This window comes from Lampris incognitus, chromosome 10, assembly GCF_029633865.1.
Source record: "Lampris incognitus isolate fLamInc1 chromosome 10, fLamInc1.hap2, whole genome shotgun sequence".
Lineage (NCBI taxonomy): Eukaryota > Metazoa > Chordata > Actinopteri > Lampriformes > Lampridae > Lampris > Lampris incognitus.
In genome coordinates this window covers 54,470,881-54,495,259 of record NC_079220.1, presented here as the reverse complement: position 1 = coordinate 54,495,259, position 24,379 = coordinate 54,470,881, and the positions used below count along the sequence as shown (strand labels likewise).

Here is a 24,379-nt window from a genome sequence, read left to right as displayed (position 1 = left end):
GTGTGGGCCCTGTGTGATGGCCTGGCGGCCTGTCCAGGGTGTCTCCCCGCCGGCTGCCCAATGCCTGCTGGGATAGGCTCCAGCATCCCCGTGCCCCTGAGAGCAGGATAAGCAGTTCGGATAATGGATGGATGGATGAATTATCAAAATTCCTTTAATAACTTTTGATCATGTTGCTGCCATATCTGAGTCAACCGTAGATGTGAGTCGCGCATGCGTGAGCGTAAATGGTTTTCCCAGCTTTATTATATTGTGAAAATCAAGACAGAGGTTATTATTTTTGGTTCATCCAGTGTTCCTCCAGTTTCCCTGCGCTGAGATCAGTGAATGATTTGCTGACTTGCGAAATACAATCGACTTCCCATTTACTTTCAAGAACTCATAATTGAATACATAATGGTTTGACACTGTTGCTGCCTGATCTGTCAACCGTAGACGTGAGTCACACATGTGCACGGTTGACTTAGATCAGGCCGGGACAGACAGTAGCATTGGTCAAGCGAGCTAGAGAGTGAATGAAGAGAGGGAGCAGCGGTAACGAGAACAAACATTTTTCAAAGGTTTTGAATCACCGCAACCATGAGAGGTTCTTCATCATACAGTCATAAGTGTGCAAAAAAAAAAAAAATGTCAGGCTGATTAACCCAGTAGAATGCGAGATTAGCTGAGGAAAGACAAAATACACACACAAACACAGGCTACCGCCTGGAGGGGACCACAAATATGTTCTGGTGTGCAATGCCGTTCCCACCATACCAGATCATACACACATGAATGTATATGTATTGTGGCTATTTGTGTGCAAAATGGACATGATATATGATTTCGAAAGGGATGAATTATGATTTCAATGGCTCTTTTCCTTGAATGGTCTTGAGGGCATCAAGTGGCAAGGTCACAAATTGTGAATTGGTTATACTATGTCAGACACCCAATCATTTTCTTTAAATCTTGTCTGCTGTTGAGCTGTGAATCTTCATATCTTGGCTTCGAATTTTGATGGCACTCCTACAGTCCTCTTCTTGTTTCCATAAAGAAGAACTCGTGTCTTCCTCTACTCATGTTGATAACCGCACAAAAAACATTCCTTGATACTGTTGGGTGTACTGAAAACACCCATCTTGTATACCAACAGCATTTTCTATTATGGGTTATGGATGATATTTGCACTTTAATATAAATAAGCTGTGGCTTGCAAAGGCAAAAACTCACCATGGTCCTGTACAAAGCCTGTGTTTTTCTTTTGTGTGTTTTTTATTTTTCGCCCAATTGGAAAGTAATTCAAAAATTTCCAAGTAACCCAACTATACTCCCTATCACCATCTCATTCCACATAAAAATGGACTAAATTGTAGAAATAGGGCAGTTACACTATGCATGAAAAGGGGCCAACATACAGTATAATTAGTTTAAAGTCTTTTTTTATCATTTATCAGATTGTCCAAACTTGGTATTACCAATCTAGGTGCTTTATCATCCTTGTTAGATCTGATATTTCATATCTTGGCCTGCAGAGGTAGAGAATGTTCTATGGTGCATATGACCCACATTTACAATAGAGCAATTGAATATGAGTCCAATATAAATTGCAGTGACACTGTCCTGTGAAAACATAGCCCCAACTGTTGTTAATCGATTAATCAAACAAAATGGTCATGGAAAGGCCAGCCGTCAACTTTCTTTCTAATTGCTTTAGAGAGAAATTCAGAAATGGAGGCCCAGCATAGTAAGAGACTGAAATCCTGGAAAGATTGATTGTTAGAGAGAGAGCAGCCTCCTTATTACTACTTTGGACCCAAGTTGGCCGACTGGTCAGGATGAATAAACCTTATGTGTCGGATATGGTTAAATATATAGCGTTTCCCTCTTTATACCAGAAGATAGTCAACCAAGCCTTCTGATTTGACCCTTTTATCAACTAAAACTATTCAAGCTTGCCTGTCAGTCAACTCTCAGTCAGGTAATTGTGGCTTCTTGACTTATCAGCCATCCTATCCACTCATCAGCACTACCAGAACAGTGAAAGACATTGCCGAGACCTTGCATCAGTCTGCGTGAGCTGTCCACTTTCTGACATTTCAAAGAGGAGTACTTCAAAACAACGTGAGAGGATGAGGAACCCCTTCATATTCTCTCTCTCTCTCTCTGTGCATCTTTCCATCCCTCTCCTCTTGACACTTTCACAGTAGTTGAAAGTGAGCGTCTAGCCCCCACAGAGGAGAGACGAAAGCGGAGCTTCTTCTTTCAGCAACTCATTAGCTTGTTCTATTTCCCCATTTTTTTTTAACTTCTCCCCTTGTATGTATTTTGGATTTAAAACTGTGCGCCATGATTAAACATGACTTTTTTTTTAAAGCCTATGTGTGACACGCAGATACACATGCACATAGTCTACACAAGGTGCTTAACTAGTAATCCCAATTTGCCCAGGGATATTGCCTTATTGCCTCCAACTGCAGGCGGTTTAGGGGCTTTAGCAAAGTGATATTAGTAATGGCTCAGGGTTTCTTAGCCCAATTAACAAGCAAAGGAAAGCTAGCGCTCGCTTGCTGGATGTGCTCATTAGCATAATAAAAAGAGAGCACTGGAAGTGTAGTAAAGAGTGCTTAATTTCCACTGGGGCATTCTGGGAGAGGCTGTGCAGGCCCTTCGCTGCCATATTTAATTCACATTTTACTACCAGGGAGGTTGTAGGGTGCTTCGTTCTTGAAAAACCATCATTAGGACCTGACTTTCTACATCGGTGGGTGTTAAATTAACATTGCCAGGGTGTGTTTAGTAATGAAAAGTGTATTTCTCTGTGTTATTTTTTATTTTATTTTTTTTGACAGAGAAAATTAATCTGGTAATGATTCAGGCTAGGTCGCTTGTCATTTATGGATAATTTCAAATCTCCGGAGGAATAAAATTGTCCCATAATATGGCAAGCCACTGAGCTTGATTTGCTGTCCTAGTCCAGATGATCAACCTGAGACATATTTGAAGTGATCCAATCAGAGCCTGAAAATCGTTTCAGTGACTCTTTGTCGGTGAAAAGTTTGTTCATTATTCATGAGTTTTGCTTTAAAAAGCCGGACTATCGAATGTGTATGTTAAACAGACTATCAGACAGTCTGTTTATCCTGAAACAGATGGATCTCTCAGTACCAGAAACCAACACCGATGCAGCTAACCTCAATTAGGCTTAGCTCTACCTCCCCTTTGCTGAAGAGGGTGTGGGTAGAGAGGTCTTGTGGGGAGCAGGCTGCTGAGTACCAACTCATGGTGTCTGATTGGGATAAGACCATGAAAGACGCTCAGATCACAGGCTGACGTCCTAATGCAGAAAATTAGCCAAGCCTAGAGTCCTTTCATGTGTCTCATTTAGATAAGATTAAATGGCGGGACCTCGTCTGACTCTCACTCTGTGATGTGGCACCGTTTGATCTCCGTCTCGCCTTCCATTAGTCAGGTGATGGGCAGGGCTTCTTTAAGCTTGTGGAAGTTCTAATGTCAGGATCTAAAGACAAAGTTTGGAAGATAGGGTCATGAGGGTGGGGGGGTGGAGAGATGGCCGGGGTTTGTGTGTATGGGGGGGGTTGTCTGGGTGAAATCAGAAAGGTGTTCCTGTTTCTATTTTTATTTATTTTTTTGTTATCACTTCATTTCTTAGTTAAATTAATCAAGGTTGGGCGTACGACCCATTGGTCAACGTTCATCTCCACTACCCTGAAGCCCAGAATTCCACTCTGCTCCTTGTGTAATTCCAGATCCGGCCACAAGATGGAGCCACTCTCCTGTCCAGAGCGCTGTTCCTAAACCAGAGGAATGTTGTGGGAAAGTCAAACCAGCTCGTCAGGGTTTAGCAGATCACACAGGAAGGCTTTGGTGTGTAGCATACGTGCCGACTCCAGCCTCTTGCATGTCACTTGAAGATCAGGTGTCAAAAACGTATAATACTCTGACATTGTTTGTTGGCCTCGACTTGGCTTGTGGGTGGGGGTGGTGTTCTTGACATCAACCTTCAGGTTGACTCAGCAATCAGCACCCCTGGAGTCAGGTTCACTGCAAAAAAAAAATTGGGAGTGGTTTCTGGCTTTCAGTAAATAGTGCGTAGTTTTTTGGCTGCACTTTTTTTCCATGAGTCCAAAAGCCCATCTTTCACCCTTTGCTCTCTCTCTTTGCTTGGCTTTCCCGCCGCCCCCCTTCTTCCTGCCCCGAGACTTCTGTCTTCCATCTGTGTGCTTTTCATCCACACATGAAACCTCTTAACTCTGCCTCCCCTCCTCATCCCTCCATTTTTCTCCCTCCCTTTAAGTGTGACAATAACATTGTCCTTGCAGTTGCAGCAGACATCAATCGATGCTGGTGCAAACGGCACAGGTCGCTTATTCACAGGCCAGAGTGTTTCCACTGATCTTGCCTCCAGGTGGTGTTGGGTCTCGGTGGAGGGTGAGCGGAGGCGGAGGGATGTTTGTGTCTCGGGGCCGGGCGGCTTTTCTGGGGGTGCCTGAGGCCAAGACATGTGCCCACTGGCTCTGCACCTGGAGGTCAGGCTGGCGTATGGATGTCAGGCTGTTTTAATCAACCAGACCGCAGCAGCCGAGACGCCGCGCTCTCTTCTCCCCTTCCTTCATTGTGTGTGTGTGTGTGTGTGTGTGTGTGTGTGTGTGTGTGTGTGTGTGTGTGTGTGTGTGTGTGTGTGTGTGTGTGTGTGTGTGTGTGCGTGCGTGCGTGCGTGCGTGCGTGCGTGTGTGTGTGTGTGTAATGCTGACCTGTATTGCTTTGATCTCTGGTTCTCAGACTTCAGACACATCTGATTCAATTATCCTCATCCACCTGTTGACTTTGAGGCCCAGGATTGCAAAGCTTGGCCCCTGTATCCAGGTTTCACAAGTGTGTAGACCTGAGTCTGTGTGCGCTATGTAGATAGACACACAATCCAGGTTTCACAAGTGTGTAGACCCGAGTCTGTGTGCGCTATGTAGATAGACACACAGAGAAAGAAAGAAAGAGCGACAGGCCCAAGTATGAGCCAGAAGGAGTAGGTAACTGAGATGAATTGTGTTTCCAAGCTTCGATGATTTGCAAGTTTTGATCACGATTATCTCCCGACCAAGTGAAAGAATATTCATGCCTTCAGGGAAGTATTTGGATCGTGCTGCAAGTTTCTCCTTTTCGGGGCATCCGGGTAGCGTAGCAGTCTCTTCGGTTACTTACCAACACGTGAAACACCGGTTCGAATCCCTGTGTTACCTCCAGCTTGGTCGGACGTCCCTACAGACACAATTGCTTGTGTCTGCGGGTGGGAAGCCGGACGTGGGTATGTGTCCTGGTCGCTGCAATAGCACCTCCTCTGGTCAGTCGGGGCACCTGTTTGGGGGGGGGGGACTGGGGGGAATAGCGTGATCCTCCCATGTGCTACTGCCCCCTGGTGAAACTCCTCACTGTCAGGTGAAAAGAAGCGGCTGGTGACTCCACATGTGTGGGAGGAGGCATGTGGTAGTCTGCAGCCCTCCCTGGATTGGCAGAGGGGGTGGAGCAGCGACCGGGATGGCTCAGAAGAGTGGGGTAATTGGCCAAGTACAATTGGGGGAAAAGAAAGTTTCTCCTTTTAGACTTGGATATTCTTTTGCGTATCAGTTGTGTCGTGTGTCACCGTGGTACAACCTATTCATTCTTTATTTTTTTTATTTTGATGCCCCTTTTTGTTACTGATGTTGACGGGATGCGTGTCTCCATGAGAAGTGCAGTAAGTTTCCAAATGTAAGGGCTTGGACTAGACTTTGATTTTGATGGTTTTGCTTTCATAACTGTCTACAGATTTCTTTATTTAGTTTGTTAGATATCGCCCGGCTGCCAGTTTCTCCTCCAGAGATTATCCACTGCAGAGGCAGCCGAGAAGTCTCATTTTTTTGGAAAATTTATTTCTGATTTTTCTCTTTTTCTCCCATTTTAGTGGCCAATCGATCCCTATTTTAGTTCAAACACCCACCCTCGTACTGCATGCGTTCCCCAACTGCATCTCTCCGGCCAGCAGTCTGGAAGGAGATGCCTCGCGACTTCCGTGACAAGGCAAATCCAGGCCGAACCACTGCTTTTTCCAACACACACAGAGACGCTTTCATGTGACAAACACAAGCCAATTCCACCCCCCTCCTGAAGACAGTGCTGCCAATTATTGCTGCTTCATCGAATCTGGCCATAGTCGGATATGACGAGAGTGGGGCGCGAACCCCGGTCCCCAGTGGGCAAGTGCATCGACCGAGAAGTGTCTTAAACATACAGGGTACTGGCAAACGGTAAACAATCTTTACGGAAACGCTGACCATGCCAGTCCTCTTTATGTGTTTGTAAAAAAAAAAAAAAACATTACAAGGTCATTGTTTCAGTGTTTTATGACAAGTGCTCATCATCAGTCCTCAAAACGACAATCCTGAAGTTTGTACATGTGTTGAATCACCTTGCTGGTATGTGTAAGATGAAACCTAATCCACAAATATCCAAATTGTGAACACTTTTGTAGTTGCTCTTTTCAATGGTTACTGTTTGGTAGGACTTCCATCCGTCCTTCCATTATCCAAACCGCCTATCCAACTCAGGGTCGCGGGGATGCTGGAGCCTATCTCAGCAGTCATTGGGCGGCAGGCGGGGAGGCACCCTGGACAGGCCGCCACGCCATCACAGGGCTGACACATTCACACCTGGGAATATTGAGAATGGCTGATTGACCTGACATACATGAGAGTCCATTTAATGTCTTCACCATAGCAGTCAAATCCAGAAGAATGAGGCAGGTAGCGGACTAAACTTTTTACTGTGCCAACAGATATTAAAACATCAAAAGCTGGGGGCGTCTGGGTAGCATAGCAGTCTATACTGTTGCCTACCAACATGGGGATCGCCGGTTCGAATCCCCGTGTTACCTCCGGCTTGGTCAGGGGGGTGAGGGGGAACTCGGGGGAATAGCATGATCCTTCTACGCACTACGTCCCCCTGGTGAAACTCCTCAGTGTCAGGTGACAAGAAGCATGTGGTAGTCTGCAGCCCTCCCCGGATCGGCAGAGAGGGTGGAGCAGTGACCGGGACAGCTCAGATGAGTGGGGTAATTGGCCGGGTACAACTGGGGAGAAAAACAGGGAAAAAATCCACAATCCACACAAAAAAAACCCAAAAAACATCAAAAGCTTAAACTCGGGTTCGACCGTATTTTCGTTTTTTTGGAATTTTCCCCCTTTTTCTCCCCAATTGTATTTGGCCAATTACCCCACTTTTATGAGCCGTTCTGGTCGCTGCTCCACCCCTTCCGCCGATCCGGGGAGGGCTGCAGACTACCACATGCCTCCTCCAATATATGTGGAGTTGCAAGCCACTTCTTTTCACCTGACAGTGAGGAGTTTTGCCAGGGGGAATGTAGCGAGTGGGAAGATCACGCTATTCCCCCCAGTTCCCCCTCCCCCCTGAACAGGAGCCCTGACTGACCAGAGGAGGCGCTAGTGCAGCGACCAGGACACATATCCACATCCAGCTTCCCACCCGCAGACCCGGCCAATTGTGTCTGTGGGGACCAAGCCGGAGGTAACACAGGGATTTGAACCAACGGTCCCCGTGTTGGTAGGCAACAGAATAGACCACTACACTACCGGGATGCCCCTCGACTGTATTTTCTTGTCTGGTGGTGGATAATGTGATACAGCAGCACTGACAACTGTTTCGTATCAAACGGATTTCTGCATTTTGCAGTGGTCAAAGTTTGAATTTAATTCAAAATTAATTTTGAATTTCTGTTTCCATAATATGGTTCATTCTATTTAGACAATAACATGTAAATAAAAAGAATCTTCTTGGCTCCTTGGACAGATGCTTCATATCTGATATCTGCTCAGAGACCTCGGAGTCACTGCGCCCCCGCCCCCATGTAACTGACCTGCCCGTGGCAAAAAAAGGCTTAGCATTCCTTGTAGGTGGTACATAAAAAAAGAAAAAAATGAAATAGGGAGACAAAACATAGTTGAGTGTTTAAAATGGTGCCCCCTAGGAAAAGAGATTTGATGTCTTTATTAGATGACAGCAAATTCTTTGCTTGTCCTACGTTCTCCTCTGTTCTCTAACAGCTTCATTCAGTCAACATTAGAGGGCCATTACTGCCTCAAGTGTTTGCTATTAATGAGATAGCTAGCTCAATTACATGCATGTGTGGGCGTTTGTGTGCCTGTGTGTGCATGTATGCATGCATGAAGTTGTGAGTTAGTGAGCCAGTGAGAATAAGCAGAGCCCCTGTTGGGCTGCTGGTTTAAAGCATGATGGACATGATGAGAGACAATGATTGAGGCGTGTGTTTATCGAAGATTATACAAGCCACAGGCCAGTACCCTGCGGGGGGAGGAAGTGTATGAAAACACACTGATGTGTAAGCAGAGGGGGTTTATCATGTGGATAGGATGAAATGCAGACCAGAAACGGAGGAACAGATGCCAGATGTTGATCTGTGTAAATATCAACGCAAGCTGCCTACGCAAGCACATTCACACACAGACCGAGACACGCATGTACACAGTCTGTTAAAATGTCAGTGGTATATCTCTCTCTCTCTCCCTCTCTCTCTCTCTCTCTTGCTCTCTCTCTCATCTTTTCAGGAGGAGGCTATATGAGAAGTCCCCATCTCCACCCATGGCCTCTAGTTCACTCAAGCACTGTTCCAGAGAGGACCCCAAAATGGTCAGTTTATTGTTCTTCTTCATATCTGTGCACCTCTTCCTGGTTGGCCTGCCAAATTTCAAGATACCACAAGTAGGAGCTATTGATAGCACGTCTTAATGCCTGCAAAAAATATCCTGTTGCGTCAAACAGTGGCAATATTTCTTTACTTTTAGCCTTTAACACTAGAACGACCAAGACGATCTTTATGACCGTTTTGGATTTTCAAAGTTTAATAACTTTGTGGGGGGGGGTACAGACCTGCCGCTCCCTGAATGCTCCTAAAACTGCATATATTTGCATTAAAATGAGTTTCAGATCAACTGCACACAAAAAAGTTATGACAAGCTCTACCTAAAACGACCATGAGCAGTCAAAATGATGGCTTGTAATTTGCGCATCATCATGTGCATCATGTGACTATTTACGATGTGTATTGGTCATGTCATTTCCTTCGCGAAGTTAATTGCTCTGTCCCAGAAACACACAAGCATTCTCCAGTGCAGAGTAATAGTCTCAACTTGATTTTTGATTATTTCCAACATGTCTGGTTACAGACGCCGTTACAGACCCACCATGACTACCACCGAGGCATTGTAGTATTTACAGGCGTCGGACAGTGGCCATTTAAATCGTTTGAAAAATAGTATTAAAGTTGTTAAAATGTTAATTTTGGTGTCAATCGTTTCTTAACAGACATATTAACATATGCAATGTATTAATATTTCAATTCGGTCTTTATCTTGACTGAATATAGAGTTTAAAAACCAATTGTCGTGTTGATCACCTGTAGTCGTTTTAGGTAGGAGTGAAATCCCAGTCGTTGTAGTGTTAATGTGGTCAAATATAGACACTCCTGGACTCATTTCCCCAAGAAACTGGAAGAACATTCCTCTGGTGGATGAAGTTATGCAGCACTTAAGGGAAATAATGAAATGTGAGGACAGAGGGCAGCCAATGCAAAGCTGATGATTGCAACCACATTAGAGTGACATTGAGGTAAAATTGTTTGGGGCTGACTTAAATGTTCCCGTTGGAGTGGAAGGCTGCGTGTCATGAACTTGCCTCTTGGAGAATTTAATGACCTCATCACAGGTGCAAACTTCAAACTTGACTTCTTATCTAAGCATAATGATAAGCACACGCTTTGTTACCATCAAAGGATCATGAATCTATTGGGTTGTGACTATTGTCCTGTGAATACAATGCACATATGTTCCCTTGGCCTAACCTTGAGTATGTCCGTGGCCACATCCATTTTAGGCCATTCAGTTATCAGTGTTCAACACAATGAGTTGAATTCCTGGTGCGATACAGAAACCGTGACACCGTGCTTTGTACAGTCGGCGGTCCACATACTGTGCATTCCGAGATATAGAAAAGAAACACTTATGCTGTTTGTACAAGGGTGAGGCATTGGGACCGTAATGCTCTTTTAATCAGTGGTGGTACTGAATCCTTCGCTGTTCCATTCATCGATTTCTTTCTGGCGGTCCAGTTACGTTAAGCTACGCCCAAGGTCCACACTCCACCTGATCCTAATCATATTCAACAACATCTCCCCTTTCTCTGTTGCTCTCTCTCTTCCTGGTACTACCTACTAGATATTTCCGATCTTTTTGAACCTGTAGCCCACCTTAGATGAAGGTAAACCGATCTTATATCAACACCACCCTGGAAGCCTTCGGCCAGCTATGCATAAAACAAGTCCAGAATTCCCCTGGTAACAAAAGTCAATGAAGAAACAAGGATGACAAGCGGTGTAGCTGCAACCCAACCGTGGAATTTACTGTCAGATAGGGTGGGAGCGGGACGGTGACGGAAATGATGTGGAACTGCCAAAACATCTGGAGCAGTGTTTGGAGAGAGGGAAGAGAAGACAGGGAGAAGTGTGGAGAGAGAGAGAGCGACTGAGAAAGAGAAGGGGTAAAGGGCAGAGGGATGGAGTGAACAGAATGTACAGATTTCGGAGCAACATATATGTCGTCTCTCCGTGTATATCTGCATTGGTGGTAGTGGTTAATTTTTGGGAAGAACTGAAAATGAATTTGTTGTGTAAAAATATTTGGGCTTAATTATCAAGTTCCCCTCCCCTCCTCAGGCCAAGTTCACTGTCTAAACACCTTCACTTCTCTCAAGCATCCTGTGTAATCACTCAGAATTTTCAGATATCTTTTCCCTGTCCATTTCCTCCGCCAGATGGACAGGAAGATGAAGTCAGATGTATCTCCTGACGCCAGCGACCTGGAGGCTCGCCTCAACAGCTGGAACCTGGGGGTGGGTGAAAAGGCATGCCCAGAGGCTCTGGGCTGCACACAGGGATTCGTACCACAGGTCGGTTAGCAAACCACAGTTCGGCTTTCATCAGCAGCAGCAGTGAAATGAAACGACGACCCTCGGCCAATGTCACGACGGGGTTGCTCAAACAAAAACATTCGTAGCAAAGCTGCTAAACTGTCGATCATCCTTTGTTAGGAATTTGCACCACACTGAGCAACGTTTGTCCTCTTACTGAATCTGCCTCTTCTAGTTGCCCCTTTCTTTGATTTCGTGGGGCAGGAGGAGCATTTGTGTAAACTGAAAATTGGAAGATGTGTACCTTTCTTATCTTCTCTGTCAAGAGTGCCCTGGGCCAGGGCTTGATAAAGACTGCCCTCCTGGCTTTTATTCCCTCATTTATGCCATATCTTCTCCACCTGCATAACATTTATCTCTCTGCATTTCTCCGCCTTATTTTTTTTTCTTTACACCAACTCTTTCTCTCTGTGGCATTCTCACCATGTTGCTTATTTTATATATATAACTTTGTTAAAAGAAACATTCAACGGCAGGGAAAGCGCTCAACAAATAAGGAGCAAAATAATCCACCGAGTCAAGTAAGTTGTTTATGAGATAGTACAAGCCTGTTTCATGCCATAAACAATCATTTGCTTATGGCATGAAACAGGCTTGTACTGTCTCATAAACAACTTACTTGACTCACTGGATTTTTATATATATATATATATATATATATATATACAGGTATATATATATACAGGTATATATATATATATATATCTTCTTTTAGCTTTTCCCCTGTTTTTCAGGGGTTGCCACAGAGGATTTTACAGTTTCCATCAGGAACCTCTGAGGGCACAGCACCAATGCTGGCCGTTGTTAATGCGGGCCTCGACCGATCCAGGATGGTCTTGTCAATCCGCATTCTGATTTGGCAGAGTTTTATGTCGGATGCCCTTCCTGACACAACTACTAACCCTATGGACGGGGGCACAGGTAAAGCGCTGGATGCCATCTCAGTATTCATGGACTTGCACCCATGCCTGTCGCCATCTATATAATTACTCTCTCACCCTTTTTCAAGTGGTTTGTGTCGCTTTCTCAAGCTCGGGTCCTCTACCAGAGGCCTGAGAGTTTGAGGTTCTGTGCAGTATCTTAGCTGTTTTTAGGACTGCGTTCTTCTGGACACAGACCTCAGATGTGGTTTCTGGAATCTGCTGGAGCCACTCTCCCAGTTTGGGGGTCACAGCCCCTAGGGCTACTGTGATTAATGGGAAGACTGTGTATTTCACCTTCCACATCCGATCTAGTTCTTCCTTCAGCCCATGGTATTTCTCTAGCTTCTCATGCTCTTTCTTCCTGATGTTGCCGTCGCTCTGAATTGCTACATTGCTCACTACTGCTGTCTTCTGTTCCTTGTTGATCACCACAATGTCTGGTTGGTTAGGCAGCACCTGCTTGTCAGTCTGGAACTTGGAAGTCCCACAGCTCTGCCATTCTCAACCATCTTTGGCAGTCTCCCATTTGGACTTGGGGACTACCAGTCTGTATTCCGTACAGATGTTCCTGTACACTATCTGAGCCACTTGGTATTTCAGCGTACGCTTTCCCAGCTAGCATTTTACACCCTGCTACTAAATTCTGGACTGTCTCAGGGGCATCTTTGCACAGCCTGCTTTTTGGTCTTGTCTGGTGTGGTAGACCTCTGCCTCAACCAATCTGGTGCTGAGTGCCTGTTGTGCTGCTATGATCAGAGTGTCTGTGCTGTTCTTCAGGCCAGCCTTTTCTAGCCACTGGTAGGACTTCTCGATATCAGCCATGTCTTCTATGTGTTGATGGTATATCCCATGGAGGGGCTTGGTCTTCCATGATTTCTCCTTTTCTCCTTCCTCCCCACTCTCTGCCTTCTGCTGCCTGAGGTACTCACTCAGCAGTTCGTCCTGGGGGGCCCTCGTTCTGAAGTACTCGTGACTGTTCCTTTTTTCATCCTGGATAGTGGCTCTGAGACTCACTAACCCTCAGCCCCCGTCTTTTATTTATTTTATTTTTTGGGGGTAGGATTTTCCCCCCTTTTTTCTCCCCAATTGTATCCGGCCAATTACCCAACTCTTCCGAGCCGTCCCGGTCGCTGCTCCACCCCCTCTGCCAATCCGGGGAGGGCTGCAGACTACCACACGCCTCCTCTGACACGTGTGGAGTCGCCAGCCGCTTCTTTTCACCTGACAGTAAGGAGTTTCACCAGGGGGATGTAGCGTGTGGGAGGATCACGCTATTCCCTCCCAGTTCCCCCTCCCCTTCAAACAGATGCCCTGACCGACCAGAGGAGGCGCTAGTGCAGTGACCAGGACACACACCCACACCCAGCTTCCCACCCGCAGACACGGCCAATTGTGTCTGTAGGGACGCCTAATCAAGCTGGAGGTAACACAGGGATTCGAACCAGCGGTCCCTGTTTTGGTAGGCAACGGAATAGACCATTACGCTACCCGGACGCCCAAGCCCCTATCTTATATATATATATATATATTTATTTATGTATATATTTATGTATATATACGTATGTATGTATATATTACCCACTTGCCACTTACCATTTATAGGCTTTCTCCTCTATCTTCCTGGCTTTCTTTTTCTCTCTCACTCTCCTTGATTATCCCACTCTCGTTCTTTCTCTTATTCCATGCCGCGGTAATCTGAGGTATCTATCAACAGACGTGAAGCCTTGCACTGCTCCACTACGCACTGCTCTGTGTTGAGATGCTGATAAGCGGCAGCGTTTGGCAATGCTCACCCAAGCCTCAATCTTCCAAATCAACAGATGTTCCTACACACACACACACACACACACACACACACACACACACACACACACACACACACACACACACACACACACACACACACACACCTTCAAGTTTACAGAGCGTTTAATGGCTCTGCTGCTTCAAAGTACCCAGCTACTTCATAAATTCTGCACAGCCAAGCATCTCTCCATCCAGAACATTTTTAGCTATTCCTTAGATGTTATAAAATGTACCTCATTTGTTTATTAATCTCTAATATGATAAAATAGCCAGGCATAGTCAGGATGGTAATATTTCAGTAAATATGGCCTTATAGGATAGTGGGAGGATCAATTCTGCATCCACAGATAAGAATTCCTTCATAGGAAAAAAAACTCATCTCCACTACTATCTGTCTCTATCGCTTAGCCTTTCTATTGTCTTCGGCCAAATGTGTCCGACGTTTGTCTCTAATGGGAGAGGAGTATGAGCTCACAGTGCGAGTTTCAACATAATACTTTCCCCTGTCAGTAAAACAACCGCAAGCAGCAGAGAGACCGCATCAGAGGGGGGCCTGTAAAGAGCCTTTTCTTATCTGTGAGATTTCTATCCATCTGAGTCCCTACCACTTTGCTGTCCATTGTCTGTGGTAAGGCGGGTGTGTAGGCGACTTGCTCAATGCTAGTCTGACGCTAGGAAGCCATCCATCACCCAGTGTTTGTTTGGCTGGCGAAACAGGCCTTGTGATGTGTAGTATCCTTCCTCTCCTCCGCCTGCAGTAAAGTGTTCATCCATCCATCTACGTCAGGTCCCAATGATACAGTACGCTGTGCCAGCACTAAAGCTGGACACAAGCACGTGCGTGTGCACACACACACACAGAGGAAAAAGTATATAGGTGCCAAAATTATCTCTCTCACACACACACACGGAAATATACATGAGCTGAACATTCTTTAGCACTGAACCTTATCCATCAGAGCTACTGCCTAACCTTAACCTGTACCCTAACCCTAAAGCCAAGTCCCAACCTTGAAATAGCCCCTTGAAGGAGTGAGGACCGGCAAAAATGTCCTCACTCTTATGGTTAAAAACTCACGAATATAACCGAATAAGGAAACCCACACATACACACACACATGCAGAAGAGTATGTATATAAGCAAAGACATGTATGCACACTTGCGTGCAGCAAGTCGGAGCTTATTCTAGCTCTGTGCCAGCAGTTTGCCCCACCATTTAGTCTAGTTCTTTTTCCTGTGCTGTGGGTCCTACTCAATCAAACCTGATGACTAGCTGTCTGTTGGTATTTTTAAGATACCTCATGGCATTTATTGTGCCAAGGGGATATTTAAGGGGATAGTGATAGATTCATCACTTTTTAAATGTGGATTGTGTTGCCAGTTCCGAAATTGAACCTCGAATCATGCAGGAAAGCATTCACCATATATTGTCGCAGGCAGCACTGGTGCTATTCTGCACCACCTACATTGTCTTTCTAGTGTGTGCACATATGCACATGTGTGAATGGCTAAGATATACAGTAAATCTATTTTTTGACAACCAGGATATGTTTTTTTTTGTAGAAAACTTATGATAGCCCACACAATAGCTGCCATGTTTTCACCTGCATCCCCACAACAACAGATTGTGGCTTTGCCCTTATACAGTAGCTGAGAATATTTTTTCCGCAATACCCAGGGTTCTTTCAGGTCTTACTCTCCCATTTCCCATTCAGTCTGTTTTAGCCTGGCTTGTGCTGCCTTGCAAGTTAAATCCTTCCTTTTTTACACCAAAATATTCACACTCTGCTCTTATTCCTTACCTCTTCCTCCTTCCTTCCCTCTCCTCTTCCTTCCTCACCCTCATCGTCCTCCTTGTTCTCCTCCGCCATCGCCCGCATGTTAAGAGATTAGCTGCAGAACTGTTTATTGGGCGTCGTCACTGTCATCTCCAAAGTCAGCTCAGCTGCTTTGAAAGGCCGTGATCCTGCCGCTTGTTGGCAGCCCCCACAGACAGCCCCACTGTGTGCGAGAGAGAGAGACTGTATGTTAGCTTGAGTTCACAGGAAAATATTGAGGTCATAAACATCCGTCAAGTAGTGGAAAGAAAATAGCAAACTGTCAGCAGACAGAACCGGCTTTTTGAAGCTTGTATCACTGTTAACGGGCTGCACTGATGCAGGGCTCCAAAGTTACTCGGGCCGTGTCCTGCTCACTTTCAGGTGGTTCAGGCTCTCTGTCCTCTGTTTCTTTTCTATCTCCTTTTTTTTTGCATTTTGTTCCATAATCAAAGACGATGGAGCGTTAGTATTTGGCAAGGGTGTAGACACATTTGTCTCCATCCCACAATAAATGAACCCGGGATAGTTTACAGATTAGTGGTCCTGGGTGTTGACAAAAGGGCTGCGTCAGTAGAGAAAAGAGCAACAAGAGAGCGGAAACAGAGCCGGCCACACACACAATGTCTTGAAGTGGCCCGAGGTATTCTCTCTCTGTAAACAGTACGAGCTGAGGGACGAGACACCAGCCGTTCTGCCAGGCCTTTGATGTTCCCCCCGATTGTTTATGACAAATTGAGGGTGGAGGTTAGAAGCTGGTGGCGGTGAAGTTCGGCTAGGAAAGCCAGGAGTGTGTGAAAGAGAAATGTAAGGTGTTCATTTTAAAAAAAAAGGGAAAAAAAGTGAATTATTTCTCTTTCAGATTGAAAACCCCAGGTATTTGCGAGAGAAGCCCATCCCTCTGTCTCCGGTGAGTTGTCCGGGTCCCTCGTGGTTTGCTTGTTATGCAGACATTGTCTTTGAACTCCTCAACTCCCCCAACCATTTCGCTCTCTCTTTTCTTATTTTTACTTTCACTCTCTCTCTCTCTCTCTCTGAAGATATTCAAGTTGAGCCTGGGGAGGAATAGCACCTTGGCAGAGGAGCAGGGCCCTCTATTCATACAGAGCAAAGAGGTAAGCACCGGAGTGTTCGCTGGCTAAACACGTACCATAAACCTTACAACAGACATTGCCAAATGGTGCCTCGCTGCTCATCTCCATGAGTGTCAAAATCCTACTGTCCCAGTGGTGTCTTGGGATATATAATGATGCGCCAAGAAAAGGGCCTGTATGTCTGTTGCAGTTCACCGGTAAACTGCATTTCATTACCACTTTTCAGTGTGCTCAGGCTTTGTGCACCAGCAACTGTTGAGCATGTACGAGGGCCAAAGCTCCCTTCCCTGTTTTTAAGGCATCAGAACCCCTCACAGCCACAACAGAGAACGGCCAGTGCAAGCGGTCCTTTTTAAGAAGACAAAAAACACATTGGCTCCCAGTGATGACAGTTTTTCCTTATGTGGATTTAAGCTGAAAATCCCATTGGGAAAGCATGCTTTGAAGCCTCCCACCCCACCCCACTCCATCACCTTTACTCGCACTGTTAAATATAAAACTGAGCATGACTTGGCTCTAATAGCCATGGCTTTCATGTCTCCCCGGGGAGAAGGACTCCACTCAATTAGATCAACTTTACCAGGAAAGGGCAGCGAAATAGAGAGGGGCAGAAAGGAAGAGAAAACCAGAGGGAGTGGAGATGAAGACATCCCAGTTGTAGACCTACAATTGTCTTGTTTAATGTGGTTTCATTCGTCCCTGGTGGAGAGGGATTCAGACGTTGATGCACTGAACACATGGTGACTTGCTCACATGACTGTTTATAACCAAATTTTATTAAAAAAAAAAAAGTCATGTGACATGACTTTTTCATTGACAACGAACAGCTCCGCCATGTTGGAGGACAGCAAAACCTTAGCAACCACTGTTTACACTGAAGTTCTCAAAGTTCTGGCCTAACGGTGCAAAGGATCAGATTTGATTTGAGGATTTCCGGCTGTTAGGCCAATCTCATGCAATTCCGCGATGGCTTCAATCAAGAAGTATGTACAAGCTTTAGATGGAAAACCCAAGGAGAGATATATGGAAAACTCTCACTTATCTTTATGTTAGAGCGATATGTTAACAAATTTACAAAACAAAAGCAGTTTCCCTCCCTCTCGTACTAATTATATTCAAGCCATGTAGTTTTAAGATTTAGCTCAACTGCTGATTATGATTGACACACAATTGAAAAATGTCTGATAAAATTGAAATGTTGTCTTTATTTTTAATTGCTTTTGTTTCTTTAAAAAGTATATTATAACAGTTTTATACAATGAATGATATATAACGTGAAAGTCGTATCAGTCTGAAGGAACTTCTGAGTCATATACAGTTTTCAATGCACAAGAAACCAAGGCAATCTCATCCACTGTTGTCAAACCAGCACGGTCCTTGTTACTGAGGTAGTCTGTTGGTAAAATTCCTTGTAAAATTGTAAATTTTCTCCGTACTGGGCCAATGACAGGCTCCACATGGATGCGGACAGATGCAGTTTTTCTTGTTGCCTCAATTTCTAAAGGACCAAGCTGCTTTTTCCCTTTTGTAAAAGCAGGTATCTTAACTTCTACATGATACTAATTTTTCATCTGTAAGATCTTCCTGACTTATCCTCGATATCATTTTCTTCTTTTTCCGTCTGACAACCTTCGAGTCTCTTCTCCTTGATGGCTGATTAGCTTTGGAAAGCGAAAGTAGCACTTGTTCTGCTCTCCGTCAACTCGATTGGAACAACCAAAACCAGCGCAGAAATGAACCATTGTAAAATATCGAACCACAATAGCGATTCTGTATGAATCACCTTGAAACAAATTCTGTCCAGTCCGACTGTATCCTATGGATTTGAGCCGTTGTCATCCAACGTGGCGGCTGTGTTGCTGTCATGTGATATGGGATGTAATATTAGAATAACCCATATGCTCTGAGCTCTCAGAGTTCTGCTAAGGCCAGAAGAGTACCTCCGGCTTGTTCGGGCGTCCCTACAGACACAATTGGCCGTGTCTGCGGGTGGGAAGCCAGATGTGGGTATGTGTCCTGGTCGCTGCACTAGCGCCTCCTCTGGTCGGTCGGGGCACCTGTTCGGGGGGGGGGAGGATAGCGTGATCCTCCCACGCGCTACATCCCCCTGGCGAAACTCCTCACTGTCAGGTGAAAAGACGTGGCTGGTGACTCCACATGTATCTGAGGAGGCGTGTGGTAGTCTGCAGATCGGCAGAGGGGGTGGAGCAGTGACCGGGACGGCTTGGCTGGGCACAATTGGGGAGAAAAGGAGGGAAAAAATTAAAAAAAAAACAAGAGTACCCAGTGTAGCGACATGAGGACCGGTTACATGTCACTCAGAAGCATCGGGCTTTCATGAGAGGAGGTGTTGCAGAACGGGATTGTTTTGGCTTTGGATAGAAATGGCACGGTAGGGAAAAGTGTGCGTATGAGTTGAGAAAGGAGGGGGAGAAACTTCTTGATTTTGTGTGTGTATTTGTTTGTGTGTGTGCATGCCCTCAAGAGAAAGTACATCTGTGTGTACGTGGGCATGTGTGTTCCCTCCTGCACTCACCCCAACCCCACAAGCCCAAGCAGGAGCCCCTCCCAGCAAACCTGGCTACTGTAGACTGTAGGCTTATCTGGTTTCACGGTGGTTGTTTTATGATGGGCTTTTGGTTTATGGCATATTTTTCTAGCCTCTGTGTCTCTACGCAGACCCTGCAATGACCCTGAGCACTCAGGTGGATACTGGGTGTAGATAATACACACAAACACAACAAACCCAACAGCCATTTCATACAGAGGCATTCGTTCATTAGACAAGCTGGTTTTATTCTGCCATCCTCTCAAACAAAACTCGCCTTTATTGTCTCCTTGTGCCTGTTTTCTACTGTTACATATTAGGATCTGCTATTTGCTAAACCTTCCCGACAGAGGGTGGACGGAAATGTGTCTGTGGCTTATAAAGGTCTATAGGAGACCTTCTTTTTCTCTGAAGCATCTGACACTTAAGATGTCCTCCTGTAAATTGAGTCATCATTAGCAATTAAATAGGATGCAGGTGGATTGCGGGAAATGCAAGCCCTGGAGGAGTGTGCCGTGACCACACACACACACACACATACACACACACACTGATTCAACTTTCTTTGACACACAAACACACACACTCACTCCGTATAGACCTGTGTGCACAAGTTCACATGCAGGCATGCACATACAGACATAATGTGTGTATATTTCTTTAAAAAAACAGGCCATGGGCAGAACAGCACTCATGCACAAACTCTCTCTCACACACACACACAGACTAACTTCGTTCAGTGATATACTTCCTTAAACGAACCCTTCCTTAAGGTTTCTGATTCCCCCTACCACCATAACCATGTCATCCTCAGCAGCCACATTAAGCCTTTCAGTGGAACCATAGGAGCCTCGCCCGGCTGTGCCATTGCGTGGCTGTCTTGGCCTGTTCCAGGAAATGACACAGTGACATCACTTCCCTTTAATCCCCAAAGCCAAGTGGGAAATTTACTCCTGGTTGAGGCGTGATCTGCACCACATGTCGTTAAGCCTCCGGCGGCTTAACAGACATCTCAGTTCTCACACCAGGCTCATCCTCCCACTAAGCTACCGACTGCATTGATAAGAATGCTGACTGTTCTTTTCCTATGGAACAATGAATGGCAGCTGAGAGACTCCACCACAAGCCGCCATAGCTTTTGAGTCACTTAGCTCATATGTTTGCTCATGTGTTTTTTAGCTTCTAGGCGAGTTGACGGAAAAAAATGTCTCGCAGGAGTAGCATGGTCCTGCTAATCCTTCAGCACGCCCTAGCTGGGCTCAGTCACACAACACTGGTGTCAGAATTGGGCCTTTACTGGGGAATTCTATTGCGACTGATGAGTCAGGCCTAGCCATAGGGCCAGAGTGATTGGGTTACAGTAGAAGATACAGACAGGCTGATAAGCTCTACTTGTGTGCGAGTGTGTGTGTGTGTGTGTCTGTGTGTGTGTCTGTGTGTGTGTGTCTGTGTGTGTGTCTGTGTGTGGTGAATGTTAGTTCTTCAAAGTAACTTCTTGGTACCCTAGGGGTTGTTTCCAGTGGGCAAAGCATGAAAGATTGCATGTGCAAAGGCCCAACTGGTCACACATTAATAGCCACAGCTTGGCCGAGCCTCTGACTCTGAGGATCAGTCCCCTTTTCTTTCCGATGCCATCATGATGCTATCTCTCCCATCTATAGATCCTCTGGGACGGAGCCGAGCTCTCGGTCTGTGATTCAGAGGGCCAGCCCCGTCTTATCTGATAGTTTTACAAAGCTTAAAAGAAGCCTGGCACAAAGCCTCGGTAGTTTAAAGGGGACCAGCTCTGTAGTTTTAGCTTTCAACAAGGCAGTCCCGCAAGCAATTGCATGGGATTATTTGTGTCTTTGTTGGCACGAGCCTTCCATAATGATGAAGTTATTTTGGAGTTCTGTGCATGAGTGATTCTGTTGTGTTGTTGTTGTATTGTTGATTTTGGAGGACAAAATTCCCTGGAATAGTTAGGCTGATTCAAAACCCAGGACAGCGACATATTATTTGACTCTTTAACTGGACGAGTAATTTTTTTTCCTATGGCTATATATTCAGTTTTTCCTGTAAATGTTATCCATGTTCAATATCATGTCATGTCATCCCAGTAAATTAACTTGTGAGTGTGTGGAAATGGCATGCAGCTGTAGATTGACTATCCAAGAGATCTTTGTTTACTAAGGATAGAAGATGCACGAGGACAGGTGACGAAGATGATGCACGAATGTAACCTTGCTTTTTGGAGCCAAACAGTTAGCCCCCCCCCCCCCCCCCCCCGAGGAAAGAGGCCCTGACCTCGACGCCGGTTTTCAGAGTGGCAAAAAAAAGCAGCTGTCTCTGTCTTCTATCTGCATTCCCTCTTTTCTCCCTCTCACACAGCCTCTCATCCTCTCAAGAGCAAAAGTGTCAGAAAACATGGCGTTTTACATCTCTACAACTCTGGAGGGGTGGGGGTGGGGGGCTTTGCTACCCAGCCGGGCCGATTGAAGGCGTCTCAGAGGCCTAAGGTGTAATGACAATCCCTTCCTCCACCCTCCTTCGCCGACGCCTTTATAAACAAGTTTCAAACACCCCTGATCTAGTTTGACAAACTTTCTCCAAAAAGCATTTGAAGAGGTGATGAGAAAGTGACACCCCCACATGTTTTTGTCTTTTTTCATCTTATTTTTTTTAGGCGCCAGCAGAAACAGCTCTTGACTTTTTCTTCTGTGCTTCAATCAGTGCCGTGTCTTTGTCTTTCTCCATTTCTCTCTCTCTCTCTTTCCCTCTTACTCTTGCCTTCTCTCGCTCTTTCCTTTTTCACTCTGTGAGATCTCCTGTGGTCCCCTTCATTGCACAAGAAATGGTGGTAAATCAAGGAAAAGGGGGGCGCCATGAAAGAGACAGAATACTTCGTAAGGCCTTTTCTGGAGGGAAGGATATAGTGCGCACATGTAGTTGAAGTGTAGTGAGATAATGAGGAGCGCCATCTACAATGCTTTGCAGACATTCTTCAGTAGTTGAAGTTAAATTCAACTTTTAGATTTAAACATGGCACACAATGGCTATTCAAAGTGAGTGAGCTGCATTGCTGGGTCCTCAGCAAAATGTGTTCTTTTTGTAGATGTACAGCAGTTCTTTTTGGTAGCTGTTTGGGAGTCTGCCGTCTCTCTCACACACACACACACACACACACATATATATATATATGTACAGATTAGCCAAACATTAAAACCACTGACAGGTAAGTGAATAACATTATCTCATTACAGTGGCACCTGTCAAGGGCTGGGATATATGAGGCAGCAAGTGAACAGTCAGTTCTTGAAGGCGACGTGTTGGAAGCAGGAAAATGGGCAAGCGTAAGGATCGGAGTGACTTTGACATGGGCCAAATTGTGATGGCTAGATGAATGTGTCAGAGCATCTCCATAACAGCAGGCCTCATGGGGTGTTCCTGGTATGCAGTAGTCAGTACCTACCAAAAGTGGTCCAAGGAAGGCCAACCAGTGAACTAGCAACAGGGTTATGGTCGCCTAAGGCTCATTGATGCGCATGGAGAGTGAAGGCTAGCCCATCTGGTCCGATCCCACAGAAGAGCTACTGTAGCTCAAACTGTTGAAAAAGTTAATGCTGGCTATGATAGACAGGTGTCAGAAGACGCAGTACATCACAGCTTGCTGTGTATGAAGAGTGGTCAGAGTGCCCATGATGACTCCTATCCACCACAGAAAGTGCCTACAATGGACACGTGAGCCTCAGAACTGGACCATGAAGCAATGAAAGAAGGTGGCCTGGTCTGATGAATCACGTTTTCTTTTACATTATGTGGATGGCTGGGTGCGTGTATGTCGTTTACCTGGGGAAAAGATGGTTCCAGGATAAACTATGGGAAGAAGACAAGCTGTTGGAGGCAGTGTGATGCTCTGGGTAATGTTCTGCTGAGAAGCCTTTGGTCCTGGCATTCATATGGATGTTGCTTTGACACGTACCACCTACCCAAACATCATTGCAGACCAAGTACACCCCTACATGGCAATGGTATTCCCTGATGGCAGTTGCCAGTTTGAGCAGGATAATCCACCCTGCCACACTGCAAAAATTGTTCAGGAATGGTTTGAGGAACTTGACAACGAGTTCAAGGTGTTGCTTTGGCCTCCCAAGTTCTCCAGATCTCAATTCAATCGAGCAGCTGTGGGATGTGCTGGGAAAAACAAGTCTGATCCATGGAGGCTATCTATCTATCTATCTATCTATCTATCTATCTATCTATCTATCTATCTATCTATCTATCTATCTATCTATCTATCTATCTATCTATCTATCTATCTATCTATCTATCTATCTATCTATCTATCTATCTATCTATCTATTTATCTATCTATCTATCTATCTATCTATCTATCTATCTATCTATCTATCTATCTATCTATCTATCTATCTATCTATCTATCTATCTATCTATCTATCTATCTATCTATCTATCTATCTATCTATCTATCTATCTATCTATCTATCTATCTATCTATCTATCTATCTATCTATCTATCTATCTATCTATCATCTATCTATCTATCTATCTATCTATCTATCTATCTATCTATCTATCTATCTGTCTCTCTCTCTCGCTGTCTCTCTCTGTCTCTGTCTCTCTCTCTGTATATATATATATATATATATATATATATATATAAGAGGTTTAATGCACACATGTGTAGCTTTAGAAACAACCGTTTAAAGAATGCAACATCTTTAAGCCGTTATATTTGGTCTTTGGCGGACAGAAACATTAATTATTCAACCACCTGGAATCCTCTCCAAAGAACAAAACATATTCAACCAGTAGTAAAATGTGCCACCTATGTCTGACTGACAAATATTGTATCATTTGCAAACCAGAAATGTCCACATTGAATAACAGGAATGATTTGGCCAGCAGCTGCAGACATAGATATAAGCATCTATTTTGTAATTATAAATAAATCATGACAATAGACAAATACCAACCACCACCGCCCCCAACTGGGCCGTTAGCGATCACATGTTTTTGAATGTCGCACCTCTCCCCTCCCCATTGGACATTGTGCACGTGATGTGCATGACTCACTGGATTATTTTGCTCCTTATTTGTTGAGCACTTTCTCTACCGTTGAGTGTTTCTTTTTAACAAAGTTATATATATACACACAC

General features: G+C 45.0%; 1 protein-coding gene across 1 annotated transcript in view; it reads left to right on the top strand.

The window, feature by feature from the left end:
• Positions 1–24,379, top strand: part of cep112 (centrosomal protein 112) — a 150,852-nt gene that overhangs the window by 5,478 nt on the left and 120,995 nt on the right. Inside the window, exons 4-7 of the mRNA XM_056288467.1 lie at positions 8,616–8,697; positions 10,876–10,953; positions 16,441–16,488; positions 16,619–16,693. Coding sequence (XP_056144442.1) covers positions 8,616–8,697; positions 10,876–10,953; positions 16,441–16,488; positions 16,619–16,693 — 283 coding nt within the window. The remainder of the gene's footprint in view (positions 1–8,615; positions 8,698–10,875; positions 10,954–16,440; positions 16,489–16,618; positions 16,694–24,379) is intronic.